Below are 24,362 nucleotides of genomic sequence, written 5' to 3' on the forward strand. Positions count from 1 at the left end.
TTGTTTTTTTAAATTTTTTATGTTGTTGTTTGTGTTGATTTTTTAATAATATTTATAATATTTTTTTCAGTTACAATTGTGATACCTTTTGATTTTATACAAACAATAAGTTTCTTTATTATTGTTGTCATTGTTATGATTTTACAGCATTTATGAGGGACAGCACTGATTGAATTGAATAGATATATATGCTGAAGGAATATCTACTATACTGATGACAAGTGAAATGAATACTATAGTCTTGATGTGAATCCTTGTTCAAGAAGCTCTATCTTCCCAGCAATCCTGTAGCTATTCCTGCAGGTTCTTCCTGTTGTCAAGTTCATATTATCATTAGTATCATAACATTAATTAATTGTTCTGTGTTTTTCAAATAAAATAATTCATTACACACTTGATATATGCAAGATTAATACCTTCTCTTAGCTGGAAACCTCCACTGAGTATTGCAATTTGATTCCAAGCATAGCTAGCCTAGCTAGGTAAAAAATACTTGCTGTTCCCAGTTCTGAGATCTGAGCATGCGCGACCACGCCCAAATTTTGGAGCACATGCCACATGCTTCTTTAATTAATAAAATGGCGGCATGAGGTAAGCTGGTGCGATCCAAAAGTCACAGTATCACTTCTTCCTTTCTTGGAGAATGATTCTAGGGGACAAGGACCTGCGCATACCCTGTTGGAGTAGAATGGTGTAAGAATTAGCCTTCTATCACCAGGCAAGATCGACATATCGACCGACAACTGGATTGACAGGACTTTCCTGATGATGAAGATGAAAAAGGTGGCTGAACAAAACGGCCGGTTTGCAGATTTTTGATTTTTCTCCCAGAAAAGGTCTAGAGCCACGCTATTGGTACCATTGGAGTCCTCTGGTCAAGATAAGGTCCTCTAAGAAGTCTGGCAAGCATAGGAGCTCGTTTTCCCGGTATAGCAAGGCTGCAAAAGTCGTGGCAGCCATTTTGTTTGGGGGTGAATCCTACTTAGTAACGCTACCGCGTTACTTAAGGCGCAATTACAATATGACATTAGGCCAGCGTATCGTCAATTTTTAATCAAAAGCGTGGGCGATTTGACCTTTTGACGCATGCTTTCCGCTGGAATAGAACCAGATTCTATTCCAGCGTCAACGTAACGTCAGGACTAGCGTAATATTGTAATACCGCCTTAATAGTACAGGGAATTTGACCCGATTTTTGAGTAACTTTTAAAAATTTGTAAAAAATTCAGTTTTGATCAGAATCAACTCAAACTTGCTACACAACATAAGTACATGTATATGCATCAGATAAAGTTATAAAAATGAAGAATTTTCTCCTTGTCATTTTTGCCAAAATTTGGCCCAAGACCCTGTACTATAATAGGACAGAGACTTTCACCCAATTTTTGAGTAACTTTAAACATACATAAAAAATCCAATTTTGATCGGAATCAACTCAAACTTGCTACACAACATAAGAACATCTATATGTATCAGAAAATGTTATAAAAATGAAGAATTTTCTACTTGACATTTTTGGCAAAATTTGGTCCGAGACCATGTTAATTAACTTGTTTATACCTTCAAAAATTGTCAATATTACTTAAGAGACTCTATATATATATTTTTTATAATTTTTATAATGTAGGACACCATTGATGCTGGCCTGTTCAAAAAATCATATGAAATCCATAAAGTTGCTAATAAGTTTTGGCGCCAGTCTCCAGCTTTGCAATAAAGATGGTTGGACTGCATTTCACATTACATCAAGGTATCCAGAGTTTTACTGCCCGTGATTTTCAGTATACTAGAGAAGGATCGTCTGAGATTGTACGCTACCTTTTGGAAATAAATGGAAATTGTTGGAAGACATTAAGCAGTAATGGAAGGACACCTCTACATACTGTAAGTTTAATTATAATAATCATAATACTTATTTATAACTGTTACTCTAGGCTGCGTTACATGGACATACGGAAATAGTAAAAATACTATGCATTGAGTAAGAGAGAGAGGCTGTAGTCAGTAATATGAGCTCCTTCTTTTAAGATGTGGTGCTGATGTCAATTCAAAGGATAGCTGTGGAGTCACACCACTTATGGACTCCGTGAGAGCTAATCATATTTCAGTCACTAAACTCTTAGTGGAGGAGTTAATGGTAAGGGTAATATCATATCATATCAACACTAGCCACAGTCTGTGTGTGATAATCGGCTATGCTTCAGTAATGTAATAGTTATTTTAATACTTAGACCTTCAGCATGGGGGAGTTATATAGTATAACAGGAAGTTTATAGTGTAAATTGTGACACAGTGTTGTAATAGCAGCTATAATTTCTTGCCCAGGAGTGGCTAGGCATTACAAATCAGACACGGACTGGTTTTAGTATCAACTATCACCAATTAAACGCATGTACTTCTAATAATGGAGTGTTTGTTAGATAGTGTTAATTAGTTGCTGATTGACATTAGCATTTTAATAAACCTAATTATGCCAGAGTTGCATTTTGCTATCCTGTTTGTCTACATTCTGTATTGTAGGCTGATATCTTCATTGAGGATGTATTGGGACGTTCTTTGTTGCATCACGGAGCTCAGGCTGGCTCGGTTGATGTGCTATCATATCTTTTACAGAGACAAGATGAGAAGGAGCAAGAGGCTGAACTTCGGGATAAATACGATATAAAGAAATGCATCAATAAACCAAACAGTGGCAGTGGCAGAATGACACCACTACACTATGCTGCTAAAGTTAGCCTTTCATGAATATTTAACTTATATATACATAATGCAGGAAGGACAAGGGATGGTGATCAAGCTATTATTGAGATTTGGTGCAGATATAAGTGCAAGAGATAGTCACGGAAGAACAGGTGGCAGTTAAAGAAAATAATAATTTATTTTTCTGTTTTTTTGCAGCATTAGACATTGCAAGTAATGCCAGGAACGGCTCAAAAGCTGTAGAAATACTTTTGGAACATAGCACACCTCATTAATTATTCATAGTTTACTGTTTGATATTACTGGTTATAATCTTTAAAATAGAGTATTTACGGTGCTTTTAGAAAGGGCGTGGCTGCCTGCAGCGTCGATTTTTGCACAGGACACTGCTGCTCTCAGCAATTAGAGATATTAGATATACCAGTGTAGTAAGCAGCTACACACCTACGCTCCTGGGGACTTCTTGAAGAGCATGCAACTGAGACTGAGGAGGAAGGGAAGGAGGAAATATTAAGGAGAAACACAGGAACAAGACCAAATACCTACCCATAATTTAGTATTGTACATAGCCTGCTATTAAATCAGGGAAGAGGAGCTGCTTTTGAGTCATGAGTGCAGTCAAAAAGCGCCTATCGCTAACTTTTGGTAGAACTAAATCAAGAGACCACTCTTACACTGGTATAGTTGATGAAGGTAAGAGAGAGCCTGTTGTTTGTTACTGGTGCTGCAGTATTTGAGAATGAGCTCCACCTATATGACTAGCTATAGCATATGAGAGTCTTCTTTCCTTTCATTCCTTACTCTAAACTGCAGTTCCTATGCATAGTTAATACAGCTCAGGACTAGTGCATTAGTAACAACACTATTGCAGCTACAGCATTGTATGATTTCTGTGTGCATAGTGTATCAATTATAAAAGTATGTGTGTAGCTGATACTGAGAGTTTAGTGTGAGTGAGCATTTGCTAAAAGGCACAGCAATTTCCAGCTTACATAGCCATCAAGTGTGACTGTATATAGTATTGCTAGTTCATATCCTGGCCTTATCATAACCAGACTAGCCCCTACTAGCAGCCATCATGGGGAATAGCCTGTCTCCATTATTTGATGAGCCTCTAACTCATGTCAGCTCCAACAGACTCTACAAAGCTTCATCAATGCCAAATATTCCAAGAAGGAGAAAGGGTATAGTACTGAATGTTTATGCAATGAAAGTATTGGGAATATAAGCCAATCTCACATTGTGTACCATTTTGTCAATGAAATGTTTGTGTGTAGAGAACACGCAGAGAGAGGAAAAGAAAACTCTCTCACAATGTCATGTAAACATATGTTTAGCTTCCTCTTCTAGGGAAAACAGCTAGTAACTGTTTATTTGTAACTACAGGTATCATCGCTGGAGCCCAAGATGGCTTCACTAAAGTAGAAGACGAGGGAGCTGAAGTTGATGCCTACCCAACCGACGGTCCCCTACCTGCTGCTACACTCCGTTCTAAAACAACAAGATACTCGAGAGTAAGGGAAACAAGAAATATTATAGTGGCCACACAGTAGTATATGAGCTAAGATATGTGTATACAGCTCAAATTACACTTGATATTCTAACTGTGACTACCCACAGACAAATAAATAAAGATCTCACACCAACCATTGACATTCCTTCACTCTATGTCTTCTCTTTTAACTCTCAATAGGCAGATAACGAGCACAAGAGATTCACACTACCATTATTCGGTGGTAGTCTTGGCCGCTCTGCATCCTCTAGTAATGTAGACATGTCTACAATATCCCCAGAACGCTCCCTAGCCACTAGCAGTAAAGCTAAAGCAAAGAGTTCATTCGACCTAACTGTATCTCCTCCAGTCTCACCAACAGATGGTAAACCGATCTTCATGCCATTTGCAAATAGAATGCAGAGAAGAGCCTCATTAGTAAGTGTAGATTATAAAATAAAGATTTGTATTTTAATATCTTTTTTATTTTTGTAGTCAGAAATCGGTTTTGGAAAGCTTCAGACATACGAGAAGCTAGAGAAACTGGGAGAGGTAAGCTAATATTGTGCTGCCTATAAATGATGATTATGATAAAATTTGATGTGTGCTTTGAGACTCGTGAATAACACTCTATTAACATTGCCACAGTGTATGATTACCATTAGCTTAATAATGCTCAAGCAGTACGTGTTTAGCAATTATGGGAACAGGGAGACCCCACCAATTATCATGACTCCTCTCTTTAATTCCTTTTGTTAGGGAACATATGCCACTGTTTACAAGGGAAAGAGCAAGTACGTTTGACATGCAATAAATAAACATAATATTCATTTTTCTATTCTCCTTTATTATTATATAGCATCACGGGGAAGCTTGTAGCACTCAAGGAAATAAGACTAGAGCACGAAGAGGGTGCTCCTTGTACTGCCATTAGAGAAGTATCACTTTTAAAAGACTTAAAACACGCTAACATTGTGTTCCTTCACGACATCATCCACACGGCACGATCACTAACACTTATATTCGAATATGTTGAGCAAGATCTGAAACAGTACCTAGATCAGTGCAGTGGAATGATGGCAATGCCTAACGTAAAGGTAAGGAGAATGAAAGAATGGAAAGGAAAAGTTGACATTCTTTAATTGATTACTCTTCTCCTTTCCTGCAGTTGTTTTTATTCCAATTAATGAGAGGGTTACAATATTGTCATTCAAGAAAAATCCTTCACAGAGACTTGAAACCTCAGAACCTCCTCATCAGCGAGCAAGGAGATCTTAAACTAGCAGACTTTGGTAATCATTAAAGCATTAGTGTTCAAGAATAAGTCATTGCTTGATCTTTGTATAGGTTTAGCCAGAGCAAAATCTGTACCTACAAAGACATATTCAAATGAAGTAGTTACATTATGGTAAAGGAATCATTATGATTATTATGCATCTTATATTACCTTTGGATTCTTTTATAGGTACAGACCACCTGATGTACTACTGGGATCAATAGATTATGCGGATAGCATTGACATGTGGTAAGTGGTGAGAGAGAGAGAGGGGGAGATAGAGAGAGAAAGAGAGAGAGAGAGAGAGAGAGAGAGAGAGATGAAGCCAGGTAAAATTGTGCGTACAAGTGTGAGACAAAATTCCAGCTTTGAAATGTCCTTAATTGATTGGAATTATCGTATTATTAAGCCGTGTTTGTGTTGATAACCATATATGGTAAACAGTGAACATGTCTACACGTTACAAAGTGATGAAATATGATGTGATGTTTTCGTGTGAACATATAGGGGTGTGGGTTGTATATTCTATGAGATGATTGTTGGTCGGCCAATGTTCCCCGGTGCTAACGTAGAAGAAGAGCTAGTACTGATTTGGAAGGTATAACAAACTACTCCTTTTAGTTAATTTTAATGTTTTTTGTCTTTTTTTGTTTTAGAGCCTTGGTACTCCGAATGAGAAGACCTGGCCCGGAATTACGAAAAACAAAGAATTCATTTCTCACTCTTTCCTTCGCTACGATCCTCAGCCTTTGGGATTAATAGTACCAAGGTAAATGAAACATTATCATTCATAGTCCAGTGTGTCTAGGTGGGTATCAGTAATGCAACAATTATCTGCTCTCAGCTTTGATATCTCAGAGCTCAGCTATTATGATATTTTCATTTTCTTAGGTTGGATAAGGAAGGAATTAACTTGATGAGCAAGTTACTAAGCTATGAATCACAAGAAAGGCTTTTAGCACGTGACGGAATGAAACACAATTACTTCTCAAGTTTGCCACCGCAAATACATGATCTACCACACAGTAAGTGAAATCCAATGAAGAGTGAATAGTATATTACATTGGTATATTATGTATTGCAATTTTTATGGTTATACGATCATTATTATGTCATGTGTTCTGTCTCTTTTATAGTTGTATCAATATTCACTATTCCTGGTGTTGAGCTAGTTAAGAATCCTGGCGACAGAAAATCACAGAAAGACACAAAAACATCATGTAATAATAATGATAATAATAATGTTATGTATTTTAGTCTAAAGCAAAAATAATAATAATAATATAATTCACTGCATGGTTACGCTTAGCTCACACTCAACTTTAGTATAGAAAATAATGTTTTTTTTCTCTTTATTTCAGACGACAGAGACAGACGAAGAAGCTCATTATACTAATTTCATTTTTCTTCCTTTACCCTTCTCTCCTTCATTCTTACTCTGCTGCTGACCAAACAATTATTGTATATTATTATTATTATTATTATTAATATTATTATTATTATTGAGTCTGCAGTTTAACTACACACACACACAGACAATTATGACAGCGACACTGCAGGTAGAATTTATATTTTAAATATAATAACTATTTTTTCTATGTTTTATAATTATTTTTTAAATCTCTCTGTTTTGTAAACAATGATATTTATATCTAAAATTAAATGGAAAATAATCGTGCATAGAGTTGGAGGGTGTGGTCAATATAAAGTTACTTGTGATTCCTTTCTCTTGAACGGGACCTTGATCGTTTCCGTGGCGACTTTGATCGTTTCCGTGGTGACTTTGATCGTTTCCGTGGTGACTTTGATCGTTTCCGCGGCGACCTTGAGCGTTTCCGAGGCGATCTTGATCGTCTCCTTGGTGACCGCGACCGTCTCCGTGGCGATCTTGAATGACGTTTTCTCCTTGGAGATTTTGATCTTTTTCTTGGCGATCTTGAACGTCTCCTAGGTGACCTTGAACGTCTCCTAGGCGACCTTGAACGTCTCCTTGGAGACCGAGATCGTCTCTTAGGCGACCGAGAACGTCTCCTAGGAGATCTTGAGCGTCTCCTTGGCGACGGGGATCGTCTACGTGGAGAATGAGAACGTCTTCTGGGAGATTTAGATGATCTTATTTGAGAAGTTCCATTTTCAGGACTAGATATACAAATTAACAATAAATAAAATAAAAAGATTATTTATTACTATTACCTCATCTCTGTACCTCTCCCTCTGCTATTCTCTGTAGATCCTTCAGCATTTCTATTACTTTTACTGCAAGTAAAAAATTGAAAAAAAAAAAACGCAAAATAAAGAGTAATGCTTGTCAAAAACGTCGTCGAATCTTGTTACCTTCTCACACTGACCTCTCAATGAGTTTAATCTTGTCATGTATGTCCTTCTGGACGTTGACTGATATTCTTGGAAACATTGTACCAAACCACTCCATTTTAGTGAGCATCATATGACACATGACACCAATAGTGACTGGATAACCACCCCCTGCTTTAAGATCTATCTCCTTAGGAGAGAGAGAGGGAGAGAGAGGAGGAAGGAAAAAGGATCAAAAAGGGACATTACCAAAAAATTATTTTAATCAAAAATTTTCATTTAGTACCTCTTCATCCTCTAGGTAAGGCGAAAACCAATCCAAAAAATTATTCGGTGGCTGGCAGTATCTGAAACCACACCCACTATGAGACCCCGCCCAACGACACGCCCACTAACCTGATATACATGAACCCAAGACCACGAATGTAGGGAGAGTCCACATGATTGAGCATGACTTTGACTTGCTTGCGAGTCAGTTTGAGAGTAAATAGTTTGTACAAGAGGCAAAACGGAGTAGATACGATGCCACCAGCAGCAACACCACGAACCTTCGGAAGAGAAGGAAAGAAATAAATAATTCAGATCTCTGCCTCTTTCTTACTCCGGCACACATTCCAACTTGTCCCGATAGTTTACGACTATTTTTTTCCCACGGCTCCAGATGCTCAACCTACGACAAAAGAGGCGGAGACAAGATTACAAATGAGGGCGTGTACAATGAAAAATCCAAAATATTTATCATTTAATGCAAAAACTGATTCCGTAATTTTGACTCACCCTATAAAATATCTCATCTACTACCTCGTGGAAGGTCTTTTTCTCGTACAGCTCTATTTTGAAATAGCGGGACTGGAGAATGTTGGTAATAATCATGTTATTAATATTCATCGTCTCTTTGTTACCAAACAGTGGTAGCGTGTTGCTATGTTTCTTTACATACTGTCCACTGCCTCCAACAGAACCCGCTCCCTGACTTCCCTCCCCTTCATAACTTCCTTCTTCGTCCTCCATTTTGTCAGCACGAGTTTCACCTTTCAAAAAAGTTGCGTGGGTGTTTGTAGGCGGGGCCAGGGATGTAGAAATTTGGGATTTTTTAGCAACTTTAAAAATTCATAAAAAATCCAATTTTGATCAGAATTGACTCAAACTTTTTGCACAGCATAAGAACATGTATATGAATGTGTTAGGAAAAAAATATTTTTTCCTTTTCAATTTTGGCAAAACTTGGCCTGAGCCGACTATGTAAAGTACAGGGACTTTCACCACATTTTTGAGGAACTTAATTTAGACCCAAATTTTTACACACTATACACACATTACTATTTGTATCAAATGTAATAATTTCTGAGGAAAGTCCATTATCTCTGTCTCAGTACATAGTACATTTCATATGAATGTAATACATTACTGATTAGCTTGGCTGCAGGGTCATTGATAATGAGCCCTTTCAAAAATTGGTATAAAACTCTCATGTAATATGCATCTCTATTTAATTACCAGAGTGACATTCAGTGCAGCTCTTTTATACTCAGCTATTTGTTCAAGCTCTTGTGGGTTGCTTCATAATGTGGTCAACACTCATGTACTTGTGTCAACTAATGAATGGTATTAATAAAAATATTTCTTTTTATTCTTTAATTCTGTCTTGAGGTATAGTGATATTACGATGCCATTCTTTAAGAATTGAGCTATAACCAGACGCAGGAGTCAATGCAGTCTTCCTAAATCCCAAGCAATGAAGATGAACGTCTTTCACATACTTCCATCTTTGAAACCCAATTCCCTCAATAGCAGATCGCCAGGACTTCATCATATCAACGTGTCGATTTTGATGAGAGCTGTCAGCAGTTACGATAAGTAATATCCCATGCAACGCTAAGAGAGAATGAGCTCTTATACAACACTCCATTCTCTGCTCAGTTGATGGTAAGTATGAAAGTAATAGAGAAAAGACGACCACATCAAAACTTTCTTCTAGAAGGCTCTGAATGATCTTTCCTTCTTTGTGAACCATAGGAACCTTCTCTTTGTCTCTACTCCTACTTAATATTTTTACATTTAGAAAGTCACACTGTAAAACACTCTAAAATAAAGAAAAAACTTTTGAATTTAAAGCAACATCACATTCAACTCCTCTAACCTCAACAGCAGGTGCAAGATCAATAGCAGTAACATCAAGCAGCTCCCTATATTCACTAAACGGGTTATAACAGCTGCCTACATCTAATAGTTCTAGCCGTCTCCCCCTAAATGATTCTAAAATAGTTCTATAATCTTCTTCACTCTTAGGTAGCAGCGAATCCTCCAATTGAGTTGGGTTTCCAAACTCTTTACGTCTCAAATCTTTTCTAAGGACTTTTTCCAAGACCCCACCATCTTGAAAATACTCTTTGCAGGCCTCAAGGCACCACTGTATCCTCCCTCCGCCATGCTTCATCCACGGACCAACAGCAAGTGAATGCATTGCTTTAGAATATTTGATTAGAGTGTCTTCATCTTTAAGATGAACCGACCAAACTTTATCTAACGGAATACCTAGAAAAATAAAATTAATTAATTTTAATAATACGTTAAATCCTGTTAATATTAAATTCTGAGATTTTTGAAAAGCGTTGGCGCATATTATTGCAGTTTAATTCACAAAAAGATATGCATTAATTTATAAAACATTTATGATAATTGAAAAGAATAAATGCAATATTACAAGACTTCAGTGTTAAATGGAGTAATTCACCTGAATACAGCTGCTCTCTTAACTGAGTGTGCACGTCTTTAACTGTTGACGATAAAACTTCTTGCTCTGGCTTTCCATTACTTGCAATTTTACTATTTTCCTCTTCCAAAGCTTCAGCCATGTCTTTAGCCACACCTTTATTTAGTTTTTAACTCCCACGCCCCAACCTTTTTTCACAGTTCTTGGCTTCTTGCTTAATTTGCTCATTTTCTGTTGCCCCTGTTTTTTAGTTGTTGTATTCAGCGATCTCTTTCTTTCCTAACTTTCCTGTCTTTTGCAAAACAGAGAGAGGTAAGTAAATCTCATATAAATGTTTGTAACTGTAACAGTAACAATAACAACACTGTTATAAACAACAACAATAATTTAATTAAGCTACTTAATTAGTCTAATTAATATATATGTATACAATTACAAGTAGATATCACGTTAATTAGTATTCAATAAAATAGTACGTACACGAGTACATGTTTGTTTTCTGTGCATGTACTGCGTTGATAACATGTTTTTGTGTAGCATGGTCATGATGTGTACATAGTGTGTTAAATATTGTGTATGTTTGTAGTTAATCGACGCTTTTAACACCCACTTGCCCTTCCTCCCTTCCTTCCTTCCTTCTTTGAATTGCATTTACCCTAGGGCACCTTTTTTACAAAGGCTATAAATTTAGCGGATATATAATTCGCTGTATTAAATTTCGCAATTTTATCCTGAATTCGAATTTTCCACACCCATATACTATTAATTCGAGGAATTTATTTTCACGAATAGCAAAAAAATCCGTGAAATCCGTAAAATATATAGCCCTCGAAAAAAGGCACCCTACGGTATACCGTATAGCTCAAAACTTTCGAGGCTGAAAACTTTCGCGAATTTCGCGGTTTACGCCTAAAACGCAAAAATTTTAATCGCGAAATTAAAATTATAAGACGTGTCTAAATGGGCGTGACTGCCCATTCGCGAAAGTTTTAATCGCGAAAATTTATCTTTTCACTCATTCGCGAAAGTTTTTAACCTCGAAAGTTTTGAGCTATATGGTATAACAGTATTTCTATGTATACATTTATGTGTCATTTCAAAATATAAATGTAAATTATGGTAGAAATGTTATTATCTTCAGGGCAGCTCCTTATTATTTGTATTAATAATTGACTTGTGTAATTTATTCGTCATACATATGCTAGACATTGTAAAACATGGCTGCCAAGGAATTGGTTGATAAGATTCTTAAGGAGAATAAAGTTGCTGTCTTTTCGAAATCTTATTGCCCATACTGCAAAATGGCTAAGGCATCTTTGAATGAGACCGGTGTTAAGTACTACCTCATGGAAATGGAAGATAGGCGTATGTTAATTGAAAGAAAGAAAGAAAGGGGAAAGAGAGAGAGAAGGAGAAGGATCAAGAGGAGAAAGAAGAGAAATAAACGGGAAAGTAGGGGGGGGGAGAGAGAGAGAGAGAGAGGGGGGGGAGAGAGAGAGAGGGGGGGAGAGGGAGAGAGAGAGAAGGAAAGAAATCATAATAACGTTAAGTTTGTGTGTGTCAGTGGGATATCTCAAGGGGTCGGTTGGGCGACCGTGACAAAGAGCTTATGCCTAACAATTAACAATGTGTACCGACTGATGACCTTATTATGTCTTGTAATCTCCAAGCGTTGCCAAATGGCGCTGATATGGTCATACTTTACTTATTAGGCTTCAAAAACACTAAATTATCACTCCTCGCCTGCACCTTGTACCAAAACCAGCACGGGATCCTGTCACACATTATGATTATGATACTCCTTAATAGAATATCAACCATAATATTGCCAAATGATTTTGTATTATTGTTATAATGTTTATTATTATTATTATTATTGTTTATCATTATTATGGTATTTATGTTTATGATTTTGCTTCAAATCGAATTAAAGCGTGTGATTATTAATCTTGCTTTATTGCATTAATTACTCTATCAGATTAGCTTGGCCCTATTGAACCACCTGTATTTATTTACTGTGCTATAGCCGTGTGACCTTGTGGTGGGCGCCATACAGTTTCCATGACGACCCTCTTGTCACCATGGCAGTTTGTTTGTCCTGGGTAGTTTGGCAGTGAATATTATTTGTTGTTAAATGTGGTCAGGGTTTGTTGTTGTTGTGGAATAGTCTACTCACAGGATCTCCAACTGTCTTGTTATTCTTTCTGTTTGCTATTGAGAGATGAGAAGAGAGAGAGAGGGAGGGAGGGAGAGAGAGAGAGAGAGGGAGGGAGAGAGGAGAGAGAGAGAGAGAGAGGGGGGAAGGGAGAGAGGGGGAGAGAGAGAGGGAGGAGAGGGAGAGAGAGAGGAGGGGAAGGGAGAGAGAGAGAGGGGGAGAGAGAGGAGAGAGTGTGTGTAAAGTAGTGGGATTGATAGTGAGAGAAAGGAAAGGAGAGGTAGAGAGAGAGAGAGAGGAGGAGCATATGTTTGGTTGTGTAGTGTTTTGTAACAGCTAGTAGTACATTCTCTCACTTTCTTTCTGTCTGTGTTGTTTTCAAACTTCCAAAACTGTTTGTCTACACGAATAGAGGATTGTGATAAACTTTATTGTCTTTATTTCTTTCCCTTTCTCTCTATCTCCTCTCTCTCTTTCTCTTGTAGCTGATTGTGATGCCATACAGAACTATCTCGCTCAACTGACGGGGGGTCGTACGGTCCCTCGTGTTTTTATTGGAGGGGTTTGTATTGGCGGGGGTTCTGAGACGCAAGAAATGCAGAGGTCAGGGGAGCTTGTTGCTAAGCTAAAGGAAGTGGGAGCTCTTTAAATAGAAGAAACAAACCTTAGGTTACAGTTCTTTTAGTTTAGTTTTTAGTTTATGCTAATATCTATGGTTTATGATTATTAAAAATAAAAAATCAATTAATTAATTAACTAATTAAACTTATTCACGCGGTCCCGTCAACACCGATAATAACCACAAGGGGGCCCGGTAAGGTAAACTCCGCAAATTTCCGTAAACTTAACCGTAATCTGTTTTCATAAGCGTATTCATGAGAGGACATGTTGTCTTGTAATGTTGTCGTGTATGTTGATAGTACATGAAAGTATTGTAACGTTGCATTGTCGATAGGTAGTTGCTGGTCGGCTTTGTGTGTTTATATCTCTCATGAATCTATAAATAGTCACCATATTTAGCACCAAACAACAGGTGCTGAACAATACTGCTGCCACCAAACACACTCCCAGCAATAGCCTCTACTCTCTCTCTCTGTATCTCCTTCCTACCCGTCTCGTTTATTAGGACTCGGAACAGACCAGTTTTGTTGTAAAAGAAGGATTTCCTTGGCGCCTCTCACAGCGGCAGGACCGAAGGATAAAAAGGTAATAATGAAGAGTGTTAGTTTTTAAATGGAGCCTGCCCCAAGGTAGCGCTGCAAGTGGACCCAGATGTAGTACATTTGATTGTTCTAGCATAGCTTAGCAGAGTGTAGAGGTCGGGTCGCTTTTGTGCAGCATCTGGCTTGCAATGGCTTTGTAATCAGCTGTGTAGTCACGGGCGACCTTAAACCAGCCAGCCATTTTCACCTCTCCCTCTTTTCTTAATATTCCATGTAGGTGCAGAATAACTTGCATAAGAAGAGAAGGAGCATTATACCCAGCCTAGCAGCTTTCCTTCTGTACCTCTAAAATGGCCATCATTCAAAAGCATGCTGCTTTCCCTCCATCCAATAGTGTATCTTTTGGAAGCACTGGCTCCAGCAAACATGGTGTACCTCAACCTATTATAATCTCTCGTTGCTCGTCTGACGTGACTGCAGCTTCGATTGCAAGTGGGGTTGTAGCTGGCTCAGGTGCAGTCACCCCTAGCTACATAGCTATGAATCACTTGGTAACTACTACACAACCTTCTCCAGCACCTGGGGCCATATCGTACGGTGGACAGGTAATTCAAGGGACGCCTTTCACATTCTCGCAGATACAAGATATATCGCAGACCGGGGGTAAGGAGAGAGGGAGGGAGAGGGGGAGAGCTCACATCTACTTGTTGTGTAATCAAAAGTACATACATGTGCATGTACTTCATTAGTCTAATTTAGATTTAGTTTAATTGTGCCTGCCTTTATATATAAAAGAAATAAGAGTATTTGTGAGTATTATTTGTGTGTGTGTGTATTTGATTGAGTAGAGCAATGAAAAGAAATAAAGAGGAAGAGGAGAAAGTGAGGAGGGAGTGGGAGAGAGAGAGAGACAAGAGCTTGCTCATGTATTATAATAACATGTACAATACGATTGCTAGCAGTATTATTTATTATTAGCTTGTGTGTGTGTGTGTTCGTGTATTGGGATGTTGTTTCTTCTCTACTAGTTGTTTATCATTAGTGTATTGATATTATGGTGTTGTTGTTGTGTCTTTGTCCTCCAGTGAATTATTAGCTGGTTTCTCTTTGTTTGAGAACACCTCCTCTTCTTTTTATTACTCCGTTTTACGCCCTGGTTTCACTTTTTTGTTATTTTTCGTTCTATTTTTCCCTCGTTCTTGAGCTTAATGTGATTTGATTAGGTAAAGCAATTATGCATTCCCTTTCAATTTTCCTTTAAATGAAGAATAAGTGTTAATTTGCTAAAGAGAGAGGGAATCTGGAATGAAGGGAGGCTCGAGCAAATGCAATGCAATTTTTATCATTTTATTTTATTATTATTTTGTAGGATCAGTAGTTCAGTTGGCTCCAGCTCCATTAGGCTACGGCTCTCAACAGCAAACTCTCTCCCAGCCTGGTCTAACTGTAACCTCTAATTCAACCATTGATGAAGCTTCCTTGCAACAGAAGTGAGAACTCTCTTCCTCCCTCCTTCTCTCTCTGTCTCTCTCTCTCTCTCTTCCTCTTTCTCTTCTTCCTCTCCTTTGTCTGCTGTTACAGGAAATACTCTTCCCGAGTGCAATATTTAATCATTTCCTTTGAGAAATTGATCCTTTTAAAAAGTATAGCCCCTGCCACCTGTAACTAAACCGCTCAATTTTATTTCATGTACTTTGTCTTTGTTCTTGACTCATAATGAATTGCTACATCCTTCCTAGTTTAATTAGAAGGAGAGAAGATGTACATATATATATGTACAATGACTGAATGTCCTGATGTTTTTGTACATTATTATGATGATCGTCATTTATTTACAGTCAGAGAGCTCATGTGTGAGACAGGCTTATTCAGTTAATGCTTGTCCATCCCATTATCAAAGGGTTTAAATTACATTAGCAACACTTTAATTTGGCTCCATTTTTAGTAACTGAAATTTCACATGCTGTGCTCCCACCGACCTTCTTGTACCTTACACACCATGTAACTCTCTCTCTCTCTCTCTCTCTCTCCCTCTCTTTCTTATCTCTCTCTCTCTCTCTTTCTTTACTATTTCTTTTGGTGTGTGATGATGTGTTTGTGTAGGACTGCCCGTGAATTTGTCAACTCTTAAAACATAAAAGCCTGTTTATCTTTTACGACACCTGTTTTGTTGCTCCCTGTTATATTACAATACAGCACAACCCCCACCTCTCTCTCTCACTCTCACTCTCACTCTCTCTCTCTCTCTCTCTCTCTCTCTCTGGTTGATAAAAGACATCACTTTGTTTGTTTTATCCACACAAATCCTATCTTTGCACTTTAATCTTATGATCTAGCCTCCAATGCATTTAATCTCCATTACGTAAAGCCTTTACACTCTAAGCTATTAGGTATCCCTTTTGTCCCATTGTATGCTCATTACATTGTATTGTGAGAATGTTAGTATGTACATCAGCCTTGTTGCCTGTGAGAATATAGAGTACATTATTATTATAATAGTACAAATGATATTTGTAGACTAAATGATGATAGCAGCTTTTAGCTTGCTCAATGCCTTTATTGTGATTACACAGCTACATTGACTTTATTATTGGGTGTGTAGTGATGTAATAATTAATTTGTTTGTGTGTCTTCTCTTTCTTGTGGTTTGGGTATGAAGTTGCAGTGGTGTACCTGTGTGTGTCCTTATTGTGTGTCTATGTTGCTTTTGAGAGTTTTAGCTTTTACCTGTACCTCTTGATCCTTTAGTATGAGAATCTCTCTCTCTCTCTCTCTCTCTCTCTCTCTCTCTCTCTCTCTCTCTCTCTCTCTCTCTCTCTATTTTTGATATAATAATTGTAATCAACATTTAGTCCCAACCCTACATGGATTTTGTTGTCATTATCATATGTTAAGCGTTAATGCATCAGGAAACCATCATTATCACATTGTCCCTGTTTGTTTGCTTTTACAATATTTTATTTTTAAGCCCAATGTGGTAATAACACTGCATTACTATAACAGGCTCCATTGGTTATAATATCAACGTGTATATTAATGTATTCAGTCTACAGCCTGTCCTTAATACAGAGGTGTCCTCATTTCAAAGGTGCATTGGGACATTACAAAAGTGTCCTCATTATAGAGCTGGTGTCCTTATTACAGATCTGTACATGTATTAAATGGTTTGTGGTGATTATTGGTTGCTGGTGTGGTATATTATTTATTGGTGGCTAGTATATACTCAGTGAGTGTCTGTCTGCTCTTATTGTCTGTATTGTGTTCTGTGCCTGGTCCTACTAGGTACCAGCTTTTAATTGTTTTGTGGAATCTTATTCAGAAAATGAAAGGCAAACCCACTCAGACTGTTTATAGTGTGCTTGTCTGCCCTCTCTGTTACACACACACTCACCCTCTCTCTCTCTCTCTCTCTCTCTCTCTCTCTCACCCTCCCCCTCTCTCTCTCTCCCTTTCTCTCTCTCTCTCCTCTCTCTCTCTCCCTCCCTCTCTCTCCTCTCTCTCAACCTCCCCCCCTCTCTCTCTCCTCTCTCTCTCCCTCCCTATCTCTCTCCTCTCTCTCTCTCTCTCCCACTTAAACCCCTGTCCCAATCATTTCCTAGTACATGCACAGTCCCCTGCAGCTGTCTGTCATGCTTTCTCTATTGTATAATGAATTCAAAACCCAATCTCCATTTATGTTTACAAGTTGTTTTCTTCCATTTTGCAAATTCAATAAGGATTGTTCCTCCATTGTCCTGCCAAAGACTTTCTGTGTACATTTACATGCGCATGTACATGTACATATACATGCATGTGCAATGCTTGTAAACCTTATTGTAGTTTTGAGTGTCACACACGTGTGCAGAAATTTACATATTGTTCTGTAACTTATCTCCTCTCTCTCCCTCTCCCCCCCCTCTCTCTCTCTCTCTCTCTCTCTCTCTCTCTCTCTCTCTCCCTCTCTCCCTCTCTCTCTCCTTCCAGTATAATGACAATGGCTACTACACCAGGAGGGGTTGGAGGCCTACCTCAAAGCAGTTCAGCTGCTGCTAGTTCACTCCCCACTCAGTCTGGTATGTTGATTAGTTCTCTCTGTTGTGGCCTGTTGTTTATTTTTTTGTTTTGTGGTGTGTGTCTGTGTGTTTGGAGGGTAGGTGTATAACCAGTATTGTAATATTGTATATTTGGAGTGTGGGCTGTTTCCAGACATGGTCACACACATCAACTGATATATAATACAATATTAATATTAGCTCATTCTGTTTGTGTTTCCATATAATCTCTGATACCCCAGTGTATTCATGTACTTGTTTGTGTATACTGTTACACTTTAAGGCGGATAAGGCTCATATTTATGCTGCCCAAACATGTATACTTGTACATATACTCATGACATCAAATGAATAGAGAGTTTTAACACCTCCTACCGCCTTATCAGTTTATGTAGTTAACATATGCACATACACATACACACACCTGCTCCTCCTGTATATAATGTATGCTACTGTGTATGTGAATGTTGTATAATGTGTCACTATGTTGAGTATATTCATCGATTTGTGTTGCTTATCTATTATCTCTCAGTGTGAGGTGTGGGTTGTTTGTCTGTTTGTACTACATGTAACTCTCCCTCTCTCTCTCTCTCTCTCTCTCTCTCTTTCTAATCTATTCCATATTGCTTGTACTACAGATTCTGTGTATTTGTAAATACTCTACTATACTCCAGTATTGCTTTATTCTCCTGTTTATTATTATTTTTATCCTGGAATAGTAACGATAATGATTAATACACTAATAAATAATAATAGTATTATCATCAAGGATGACAAATGAATCCATATACAAGTCTATTCTACCTGTGTGTTCTGGCTACTCTTATATGGCTCCACAATGTGTTTCTAGCTAACCTCAGTCTTTCTTTGTGGCTTAGACCTTTCATTGTTTTCTTCCTATAGGCAATATACCCTCTATCAGTCTTTGTCTTTAAGTAAACAACTCATCTGGTTGTGTACTAATACATTATCTGTGTGTGGTCTTTAATTTAATTGTAATCAAGTTGTTTACTGGAGAAAGGCAGAGAGAGGAGCAGATTAAACAACAAAGGGGGAAGAGGGCTAATCCACGCAGCTGCTGCTGGCTGATAAACAATGTGTGTATATGTTGCACTTACTGGTCCCACCTTTAGCAATGCTTGTCCGGCCTCTCTCTCCTCCTCTTCCTACCCACAAGACTTCCTATAAGTACACAAACTATACCAACAAGACCCTTCAGCATTCAGAGCATGATAGAAGACACTTGACACAATGCCTTGCATTCGTATAGCACCTACTGAGCAGTGACTGCAACCAGTGTAGTCTCTTTATTCACTAGGCTCACACTACCTCTCCTTGATACAGAAATGTCCTCATTTCCGAGTTACTTATAGTTTTGTAGCAGTCACTATATCCTCATTTTAATGAGATTTTTAAAGAGGTGTATGTATAGCCATAGTGGATAATCCACTGTACTAAAGCTATATGATAATATGTACATGTACATATGTACATATTTAGTAATGTACATGCACATGTAACGTTGGGAGATTGTATGTATCTTGGCTGATATGAATTTCTGAGTTTCTCAGTATTAACAATAATTGGCAATACAAATTGATTGCATACGCAATTATTACTATCGTCATCATCATCATCATCATCATTATTATTATATTTTATGTTGTTGTTATTATTCCATTATTATTATTATTAATTACGAGTGTTATTGTTATTACATTATTGTTTATTGTAATTTGGTGTTGTTATTATTCATTTGGTCAATGGATAAAAGAGTAAATATGTTGTTTATGTGTGTGAATGTTTGCTGTTTACATTATTGTCTATTAGCTTGTAAACAAGATTACTCCACTCAATGCACAGTTATGTGTTTGTTTACTCTTTGTACAAATTGGAATATTAGTATAAATGTATATGTACATGTATATTTATATATACACTATAAGATCTAGGGAGATTTTTGGTCTAAGCCTCTTGCTTTTGGTTTCTCGTATTTAGCCCAGGTCTCTCATTTTTAGTTAGTTTAGTCTCTCAAAATTTATTTCTAGATCTAACAATGTTCATATGTATGTATATAAATGTATTGCTTGTTGTTGTTGTTATTATTATTATTATTATTATTGGCATATGTTTTGTCATTTGATATCTAATAATATATTTTTATAGTAGTGTTGCTAATTGCAGTCTGCCCAAGCAGTTTATTACAACAACAACAACATCAACAGCAGCCTCCCACTTAGCCACTCCAGCACCTTTTAAATTTATTTAACTCTCTAACGATTATAGTCTTAGTGCATTAATTTTATTTTCTGAGTTCTAAACAGCACTTATATATTTTATGAAGCCTCTTCAATGATACCATTAGGCCTATACTGCATGTCCTTAATACAGAGGTGTCCTCACTTCAGAGATACTTTTGTATCAATTGGGACATTACAAAAGCTCAATTCATACCAACCAGGCTACTGTGAGTGGTGTAGCTATTAAATGTAATTTTTATGTTCGTTAGTGGAGTCATGTGTGTGTATGGTTGTTGTTATAGTAGTATTGACCAGGTTGCGTTGTGTGTTTTAGATTTGTTTTGTTATTTTTATGTTCTTGTTATTGTATTTCTGGTACTATTAATTATTATAATCACTCACCAGGTAATAATCATATACTGTAACTATACGTACATGTACATGTACATACACCTTTAGTCCATATTGCATGTACATGTGTGGTATATTGCATTTGTGTTCCCGGGATTGTTTACTTTGTGTATGTTGTTTGTATCTCACTCTCTGTTTGTGTTTGTGTCCACAATGTGTACGTGTTGTTGTTGTTGTTGTTTTTGTGTTGTTGTTGTTGTTGTGTACAGTTATAGGAGTCATGCCTTTTCCTAATTTGGGCAAAACAAGAGTAGCCTATTAGAGTAGGAAGAGAGAGAGAGAGAGAGAGAGAGGGAGAGGGAGAGAGAGGGAGAGGGAGAGAGAGAGGGAGGGAGAGAGGGAGAGAGGTAGAGGTAGAGGTAGAGGTAGAGGGAGAGAGGGAGAGGGTGGTAGGGTATGTCCTTGTAGTTCATTGTCATGATGTATCGCACAAAGACATGTACAAATGTAGGTGGTTCCATTTATTTAGTGGGTAGGCATGCACATGTGCATGTGTCTATATTGAGGGAAGAGGGTTGACAATAGATGTGGGCTGGGGGAGACAAAAGAAGAGGTTGTTGTTTTCCTATAAGTTGGTTGATGTGTGTATGTATGTTATGATAAATGTCCTTGTTACAAGTTACTACACACTCAACTCACCACAACAATAATATCATATCCTATCCTATCTCATGACCATAAGGCTGACATTGATACATACATGTACTTGTGCATGAGCATATGTTTGTACATATATACTTATATATATCTGCTTGTTGGTAATAGTGAATTTGTAGCTAGTTTTCATTTTTGGTTGTAAAATAGAAACTATAATATGTACGCTAGCTTTTAAACACACACACACACAAATATATTGTACATGTACATACTAATCCAGTGTTACTCTCTATGTTTATGTTGAATTAGCTAGTACTCATATTAGTATTCCTCTCTACTTTCTTTGTAGATGCTCTTAGAGTCCTTTGGGATGGTGGTGTTTGCAAGTGGCCCAATTGCTCGGTTCTTCTAAAGTCCCACGAGGATCTCTTATCGTTAGCTTTTATGTTAAAATCTATTTTTAATAATTGTTTTTCTTGCATTTTACCACAAAATATGTCAAGTTTATAGTTGCCCTGCTTGACTAGATACAGCTGTCATACACAGGGACAGTAGTTGATTGTTCTTTCTCTCCCTCCCTCTCTCCCTCCCTCCCTCCCTCCCTCCCTCCCTCTCTCTTTCTCCTTTCTTTATCTCCTCCTCCTCTCTCTCTCTCTCATATAGTCACTTAAAATCTGAGCATTTACATAACTCCAAAGCTGAACTCCAGTTAAAAGTGCAGTCTATGCTTATAGAGCAAGTTTATGATCTTGTAAGTTACTAATCCAACCACTTATACAGCCTAGCCTCTATAATAAGGACACCTCTATAACGAGGACATTTTTTAGTGTCCCAATTGGTACGAACCTATACAAAAAAGGTCTTGAAATAAAAAGGCTATGGCCATTGTATATGTGAATGCATCGTATATTAATGTGGTCTCTTTATGGATATAACAAGTTTGGACTATGGATAGTGACATGTTGTAGTCATACCTTTAGGTCACTCTGAATGAGAGAAAAAGAGAGGAGACAGAGAGGGAGAGAGACACAGAGAGAGAGAGAGAAGGAGAGAGAGGAGAGACAGAGAGACAGAGGAGACAATGACTATCAATTATGATTTTATTATTTGTGTGTTGGCTAATATCTTGTTTGTATGCAACGAATGAAATCAGGATGCTATATTAGGATAATAATAATAATGATAATATCATCTATCCAATACTAAATGTATATAATGCGTACATGTAGTATCCACTCGTCGCTGTATTGCTCTTGTTTGTTATTCTTCTTGTGTACATAAAGTCTACAGTTTTGATGCCGACTGAGTTATTAGCCTATGCATGTATGATAATTATTCCTGTGTCAGTGATATTGAATTACCATGTTACTACGTGTACATGTACATGTACATCTAGCAATGCGTTACGCGTTACATGTAAGTAACATGCTGTATGACCACTCTTCCTCTGGTTTGTCTCTAAATAAAATAAAGTCTTAACTGGCCTCTCTTAATATGCATATTTAATATGCCCCCCCTCCCCGTGTATGCATGTACATATGTACATGTACATGTAATCACTCAAAGAGCATGTTTTGAGTTTGACCACATTAGAGGGCATGTACAACCATAGAAATTAATCTCAGACTAGACACTAGATCAACACAAAAGCTTATTGTGGTCATGGACTTTGACATTGTGTTATTGTGTTTGCTGGTGGAGGAGAGAGAGGAAAAGGGGGAGAGAGAGAGAGAGAATGAGAAAGGAAGAGACATGAAAGGTTGTGTGGGTGGAAGGAAAGAGTAAAAAGATAAAAGAGGATTTTATTGATGTACATGTACACTCTCTCTACACATTGTACATGTAGCTCATTTTTAGTGTAATCCATAACCAGAGCAACAACAATTAATATCATTAAGTGATTATTATATAATTATGGCCATCTTTCAGTAGCTTTGGTATAACTTCTTTAAAGTCTATATACACATAAATTATGCATAAAATACGTACATGTACATATGTCTAGTCTGATATTAACACACATACATTGTGTATACGGTCTCTATGCTACATGTGTATGAGATGAAGGTGTGTGTGTGTAATAAAGTGATTAATGGTCCTTTATATGGCAAGAGCATGACTGAGGGTCAACCGTGTGCTTTTTGTATATTCATTAATTTGGTTTCTGTATTTTGTTGTGTTTGGCAGTGATTTGGGTTACTAATTGGATTTATGCAGCTGTGTCAATATGTGATGAGAGAGAGAGAGAGAGACTGTGTATAAGAGGATACATAGTAAAAGATGAAAGATTAATTAAGCATTGGATAGTTTTATCTTAATAAATATATATTACGTTAGCATTTGTTCTAAAGGAGGCTATAATTGTATTAGTATTTCACCCCCAGACACTGTCTGCCTTTTGTAACTGCTCCCCAACAACCACATCACTTGAAAAACAATGCACTATACTATGGGAATATTCCTTCCAGATATATTGTACTCTGCTTCTCTCTCCCATTCTCTTTTATATGGTAATGGTTAAACCATAGTTTCACAAGGTGTGTATAAGTAATGTAACTGAGATATCTGCTTGAGGTGAAGCTGAGGGCAGATATCAAGGGCTTGCATTACTGATACTCACCCAGACAGCATATCTTATATCTCTGTATCTGATAATTTTTTCAGTAGCTATAATGTAGATACATGCATATAAATTTTGCTAGTCTCTTCTGTGTGGTATTAAAGAGGTGCTCTAAGTGCTTGTGGTGTGTTTATGTATACTGTTGTTTAGTGGTTTTTGTGTACATAGGGCCCAAATACCTGGGATTCATTGGGTTTTCGATTTCAGTTTTTGTCTCTTAGTCCTGTTTATTTTTAGAGCATTTGTGGTCTGTCTGTGAAGTTTGTTGTGGTAATGAGTGTGGGGAAGGGGAGAGAAGAGGGAGGGAGACACTTACATGTACATGTACATGTATCTTTTAATGTACATGTATGTGCACATACAGCTAGTACATGTGCAATGTAGATACTTTTGTTATGTATACAAAGTGTAGTACAAGGGATTATTTTCTCTCTCTCTCTCTCTCTCTCTCTCTTTCCCCCCCTCTCTCTCTCCCTCTCTCTCTCCCCCTCTCTCTCTCTCTCTCTCTCTCTCTCTCTCTCTCTCTCTCTCTCTCTCTCTCTCTCTCTCTCTCTCTCTCTCTCTCTCTCTCTCTCCCCCCCTCTCTCTCCCTCTCTCCCCCCCCCTCTCTCTCTCTCTCTCTCTCTCTCCCCCCTCTCTCTCTCCCCCCTC

General features: G+C 37.6%; 6 protein-coding genes across 6 annotated transcripts in view; 4 read left to right on the forward strand and 2 right to left on the reverse strand.

Moving 5' to 3' along the window:
* LOC100631727 (ankyrin repeat domain-containing protein 16-like) overlaps positions 1–3,036 on the forward strand; it is a 4,569-nt gene extending 1,533 nt beyond the window's left edge. Inside the window, exons 5-11 of the mRNA XM_019999234.1 lie at positions 1,626–1,750; positions 1,791–1,884; positions 1,935–1,981; positions 2,029–2,137; positions 2,521–2,730; positions 2,774–2,852; positions 2,899–3,036. Coding sequence (XP_019854793.1) covers positions 1,626–1,750; positions 1,791–1,884; positions 1,935–1,981; positions 2,029–2,137; positions 2,521–2,730; positions 2,774–2,852; positions 2,899–2,975 — 741 coding nt within the window. The 3' untranslated portion in view covers positions 2,976–3,036. The remainder of the gene's footprint in view (positions 1–1,625; positions 1,751–1,790; positions 1,885–1,934; positions 1,982–2,028; positions 2,138–2,520; positions 2,731–2,773; positions 2,853–2,898) is intronic.
* A 460-nt stretch (positions 3,037–3,496) lies between these two features.
* On the forward strand, positions 3,497–7,131 carry LOC100631852 (cyclin-dependent kinase 18-like). Its single transcript, XM_020000208.1, has 14 exons — positions 3,497–3,884; positions 4,087–4,214; positions 4,394–4,630; positions 4,688–4,744; positions 4,952–4,986; positions 5,052–5,289; positions 5,361–5,484; positions 5,540–5,600; positions 5,658–5,717; positions 5,976–6,066; positions 6,125–6,237; positions 6,360–6,493; positions 6,605–6,688; positions 6,830–7,131. The coding sequence occupies exons 1-14, from the start codon at positions 3,779–3,781 to the stop codon at positions 6,862–6,864; spliced, it is 1,503 nt and encodes a 500-aa protein (XP_019855767.1). The 5' UTR covers positions 3,497–3,778; the 3' UTR covers positions 6,865–7,131.
* On the reverse strand, positions 7,093–8,829 carry LOC100631978 (pre-mRNA-splicing factor 38B-like). Its single transcript, XM_011408249.2, has 7 exons — positions 8,559–8,829; positions 8,383–8,451; positions 8,178–8,329; positions 8,068–8,128; positions 7,817–7,971; positions 7,662–7,724; positions 7,093–7,607 (listed from the first exon to the last, which is right to left on the reverse strand). The coding sequence occupies exons 1-7, from the start codon at positions 8,790–8,792 to the stop codon at positions 7,178–7,180; spliced, it is 1,164 nt and encodes a 387-aa protein (XP_011406551.1). The 5' UTR covers positions 8,793–8,829; the 3' UTR covers positions 7,093–7,177.
* A 503-nt stretch (positions 8,830–9,332) lies between these two features.
* On the reverse strand, positions 9,333–10,652 carry LOC100632104 (probable methyltransferase BMT2 homolog). Its single transcript, XM_003383023.2, has 3 exons — positions 10,516–10,652; positions 9,922–10,316; positions 9,333–9,864 (listed from the first exon to the last, which is right to left on the reverse strand). Exons 1-3 carry the CDS (start codon positions 10,634–10,636, stop codon positions 9,409–9,411), a joined length of 972 nt encoding a protein of 323 aa, XP_003383071.1. The 5' UTR covers positions 10,637–10,652; the 3' UTR covers positions 9,333–9,408.
* Positions 10,653–10,698: 46 nt separating this feature from the next.
* On the forward strand, positions 10,699–13,393 carry LOC100634380 (glutaredoxin-1-like). The gene is made up of 3 exons (XM_003382959.3): positions 10,699–10,806; positions 11,700–11,859; positions 13,135–13,393. Exons 2-3 carry the CDS (start codon positions 11,712–11,714, stop codon positions 13,296–13,298), a joined length of 312 nt encoding a protein of 103 aa, XP_003383007.1. The 5' UTR covers positions 10,699–10,806; positions 11,700–11,711; the 3' UTR covers positions 13,299–13,393.
* A 240-nt stretch (positions 13,394–13,633) lies between these two features.
* LOC100634506 (forkhead box protein P1-like) overlaps positions 13,634–24,362 on the forward strand; it is a 15,177-nt gene continuing 4,448 nt past the window's right edge. The window contains exons 1-6 of the mRNA XM_020000296.1: positions 13,634–13,855; positions 14,090–14,475; positions 15,182–15,302; positions 17,776–17,864; positions 21,441–21,525; positions 21,755–21,842. Coding sequence (XP_019855855.1) covers positions 14,163–14,475; positions 15,182–15,302; positions 17,776–17,864; positions 21,441–21,525; positions 21,755–21,842 — 696 coding nt within the window. The 5' untranslated portion in view covers positions 13,634–13,855; positions 14,090–14,162. The remainder of the gene's footprint in view (positions 13,856–14,089; positions 14,476–15,181; positions 15,303–17,775; positions 17,865–21,440; positions 21,526–21,754; positions 21,843–24,362) is intronic.

The sequence above is a fragment of the Amphimedon queenslandica genome, unplaced genomic scaffold, assembly GCF_000090795.2.
Source record: "Amphimedon queenslandica unplaced genomic scaffold, v1.1 AMPQUscaffold_13516, whole genome shotgun sequence".
In the NCBI taxonomy this organism is placed as follows: domain Eukaryota; kingdom Metazoa; phylum Porifera; class Demospongiae; order Haplosclerida; family Niphatidae; genus Amphimedon; species Amphimedon queenslandica.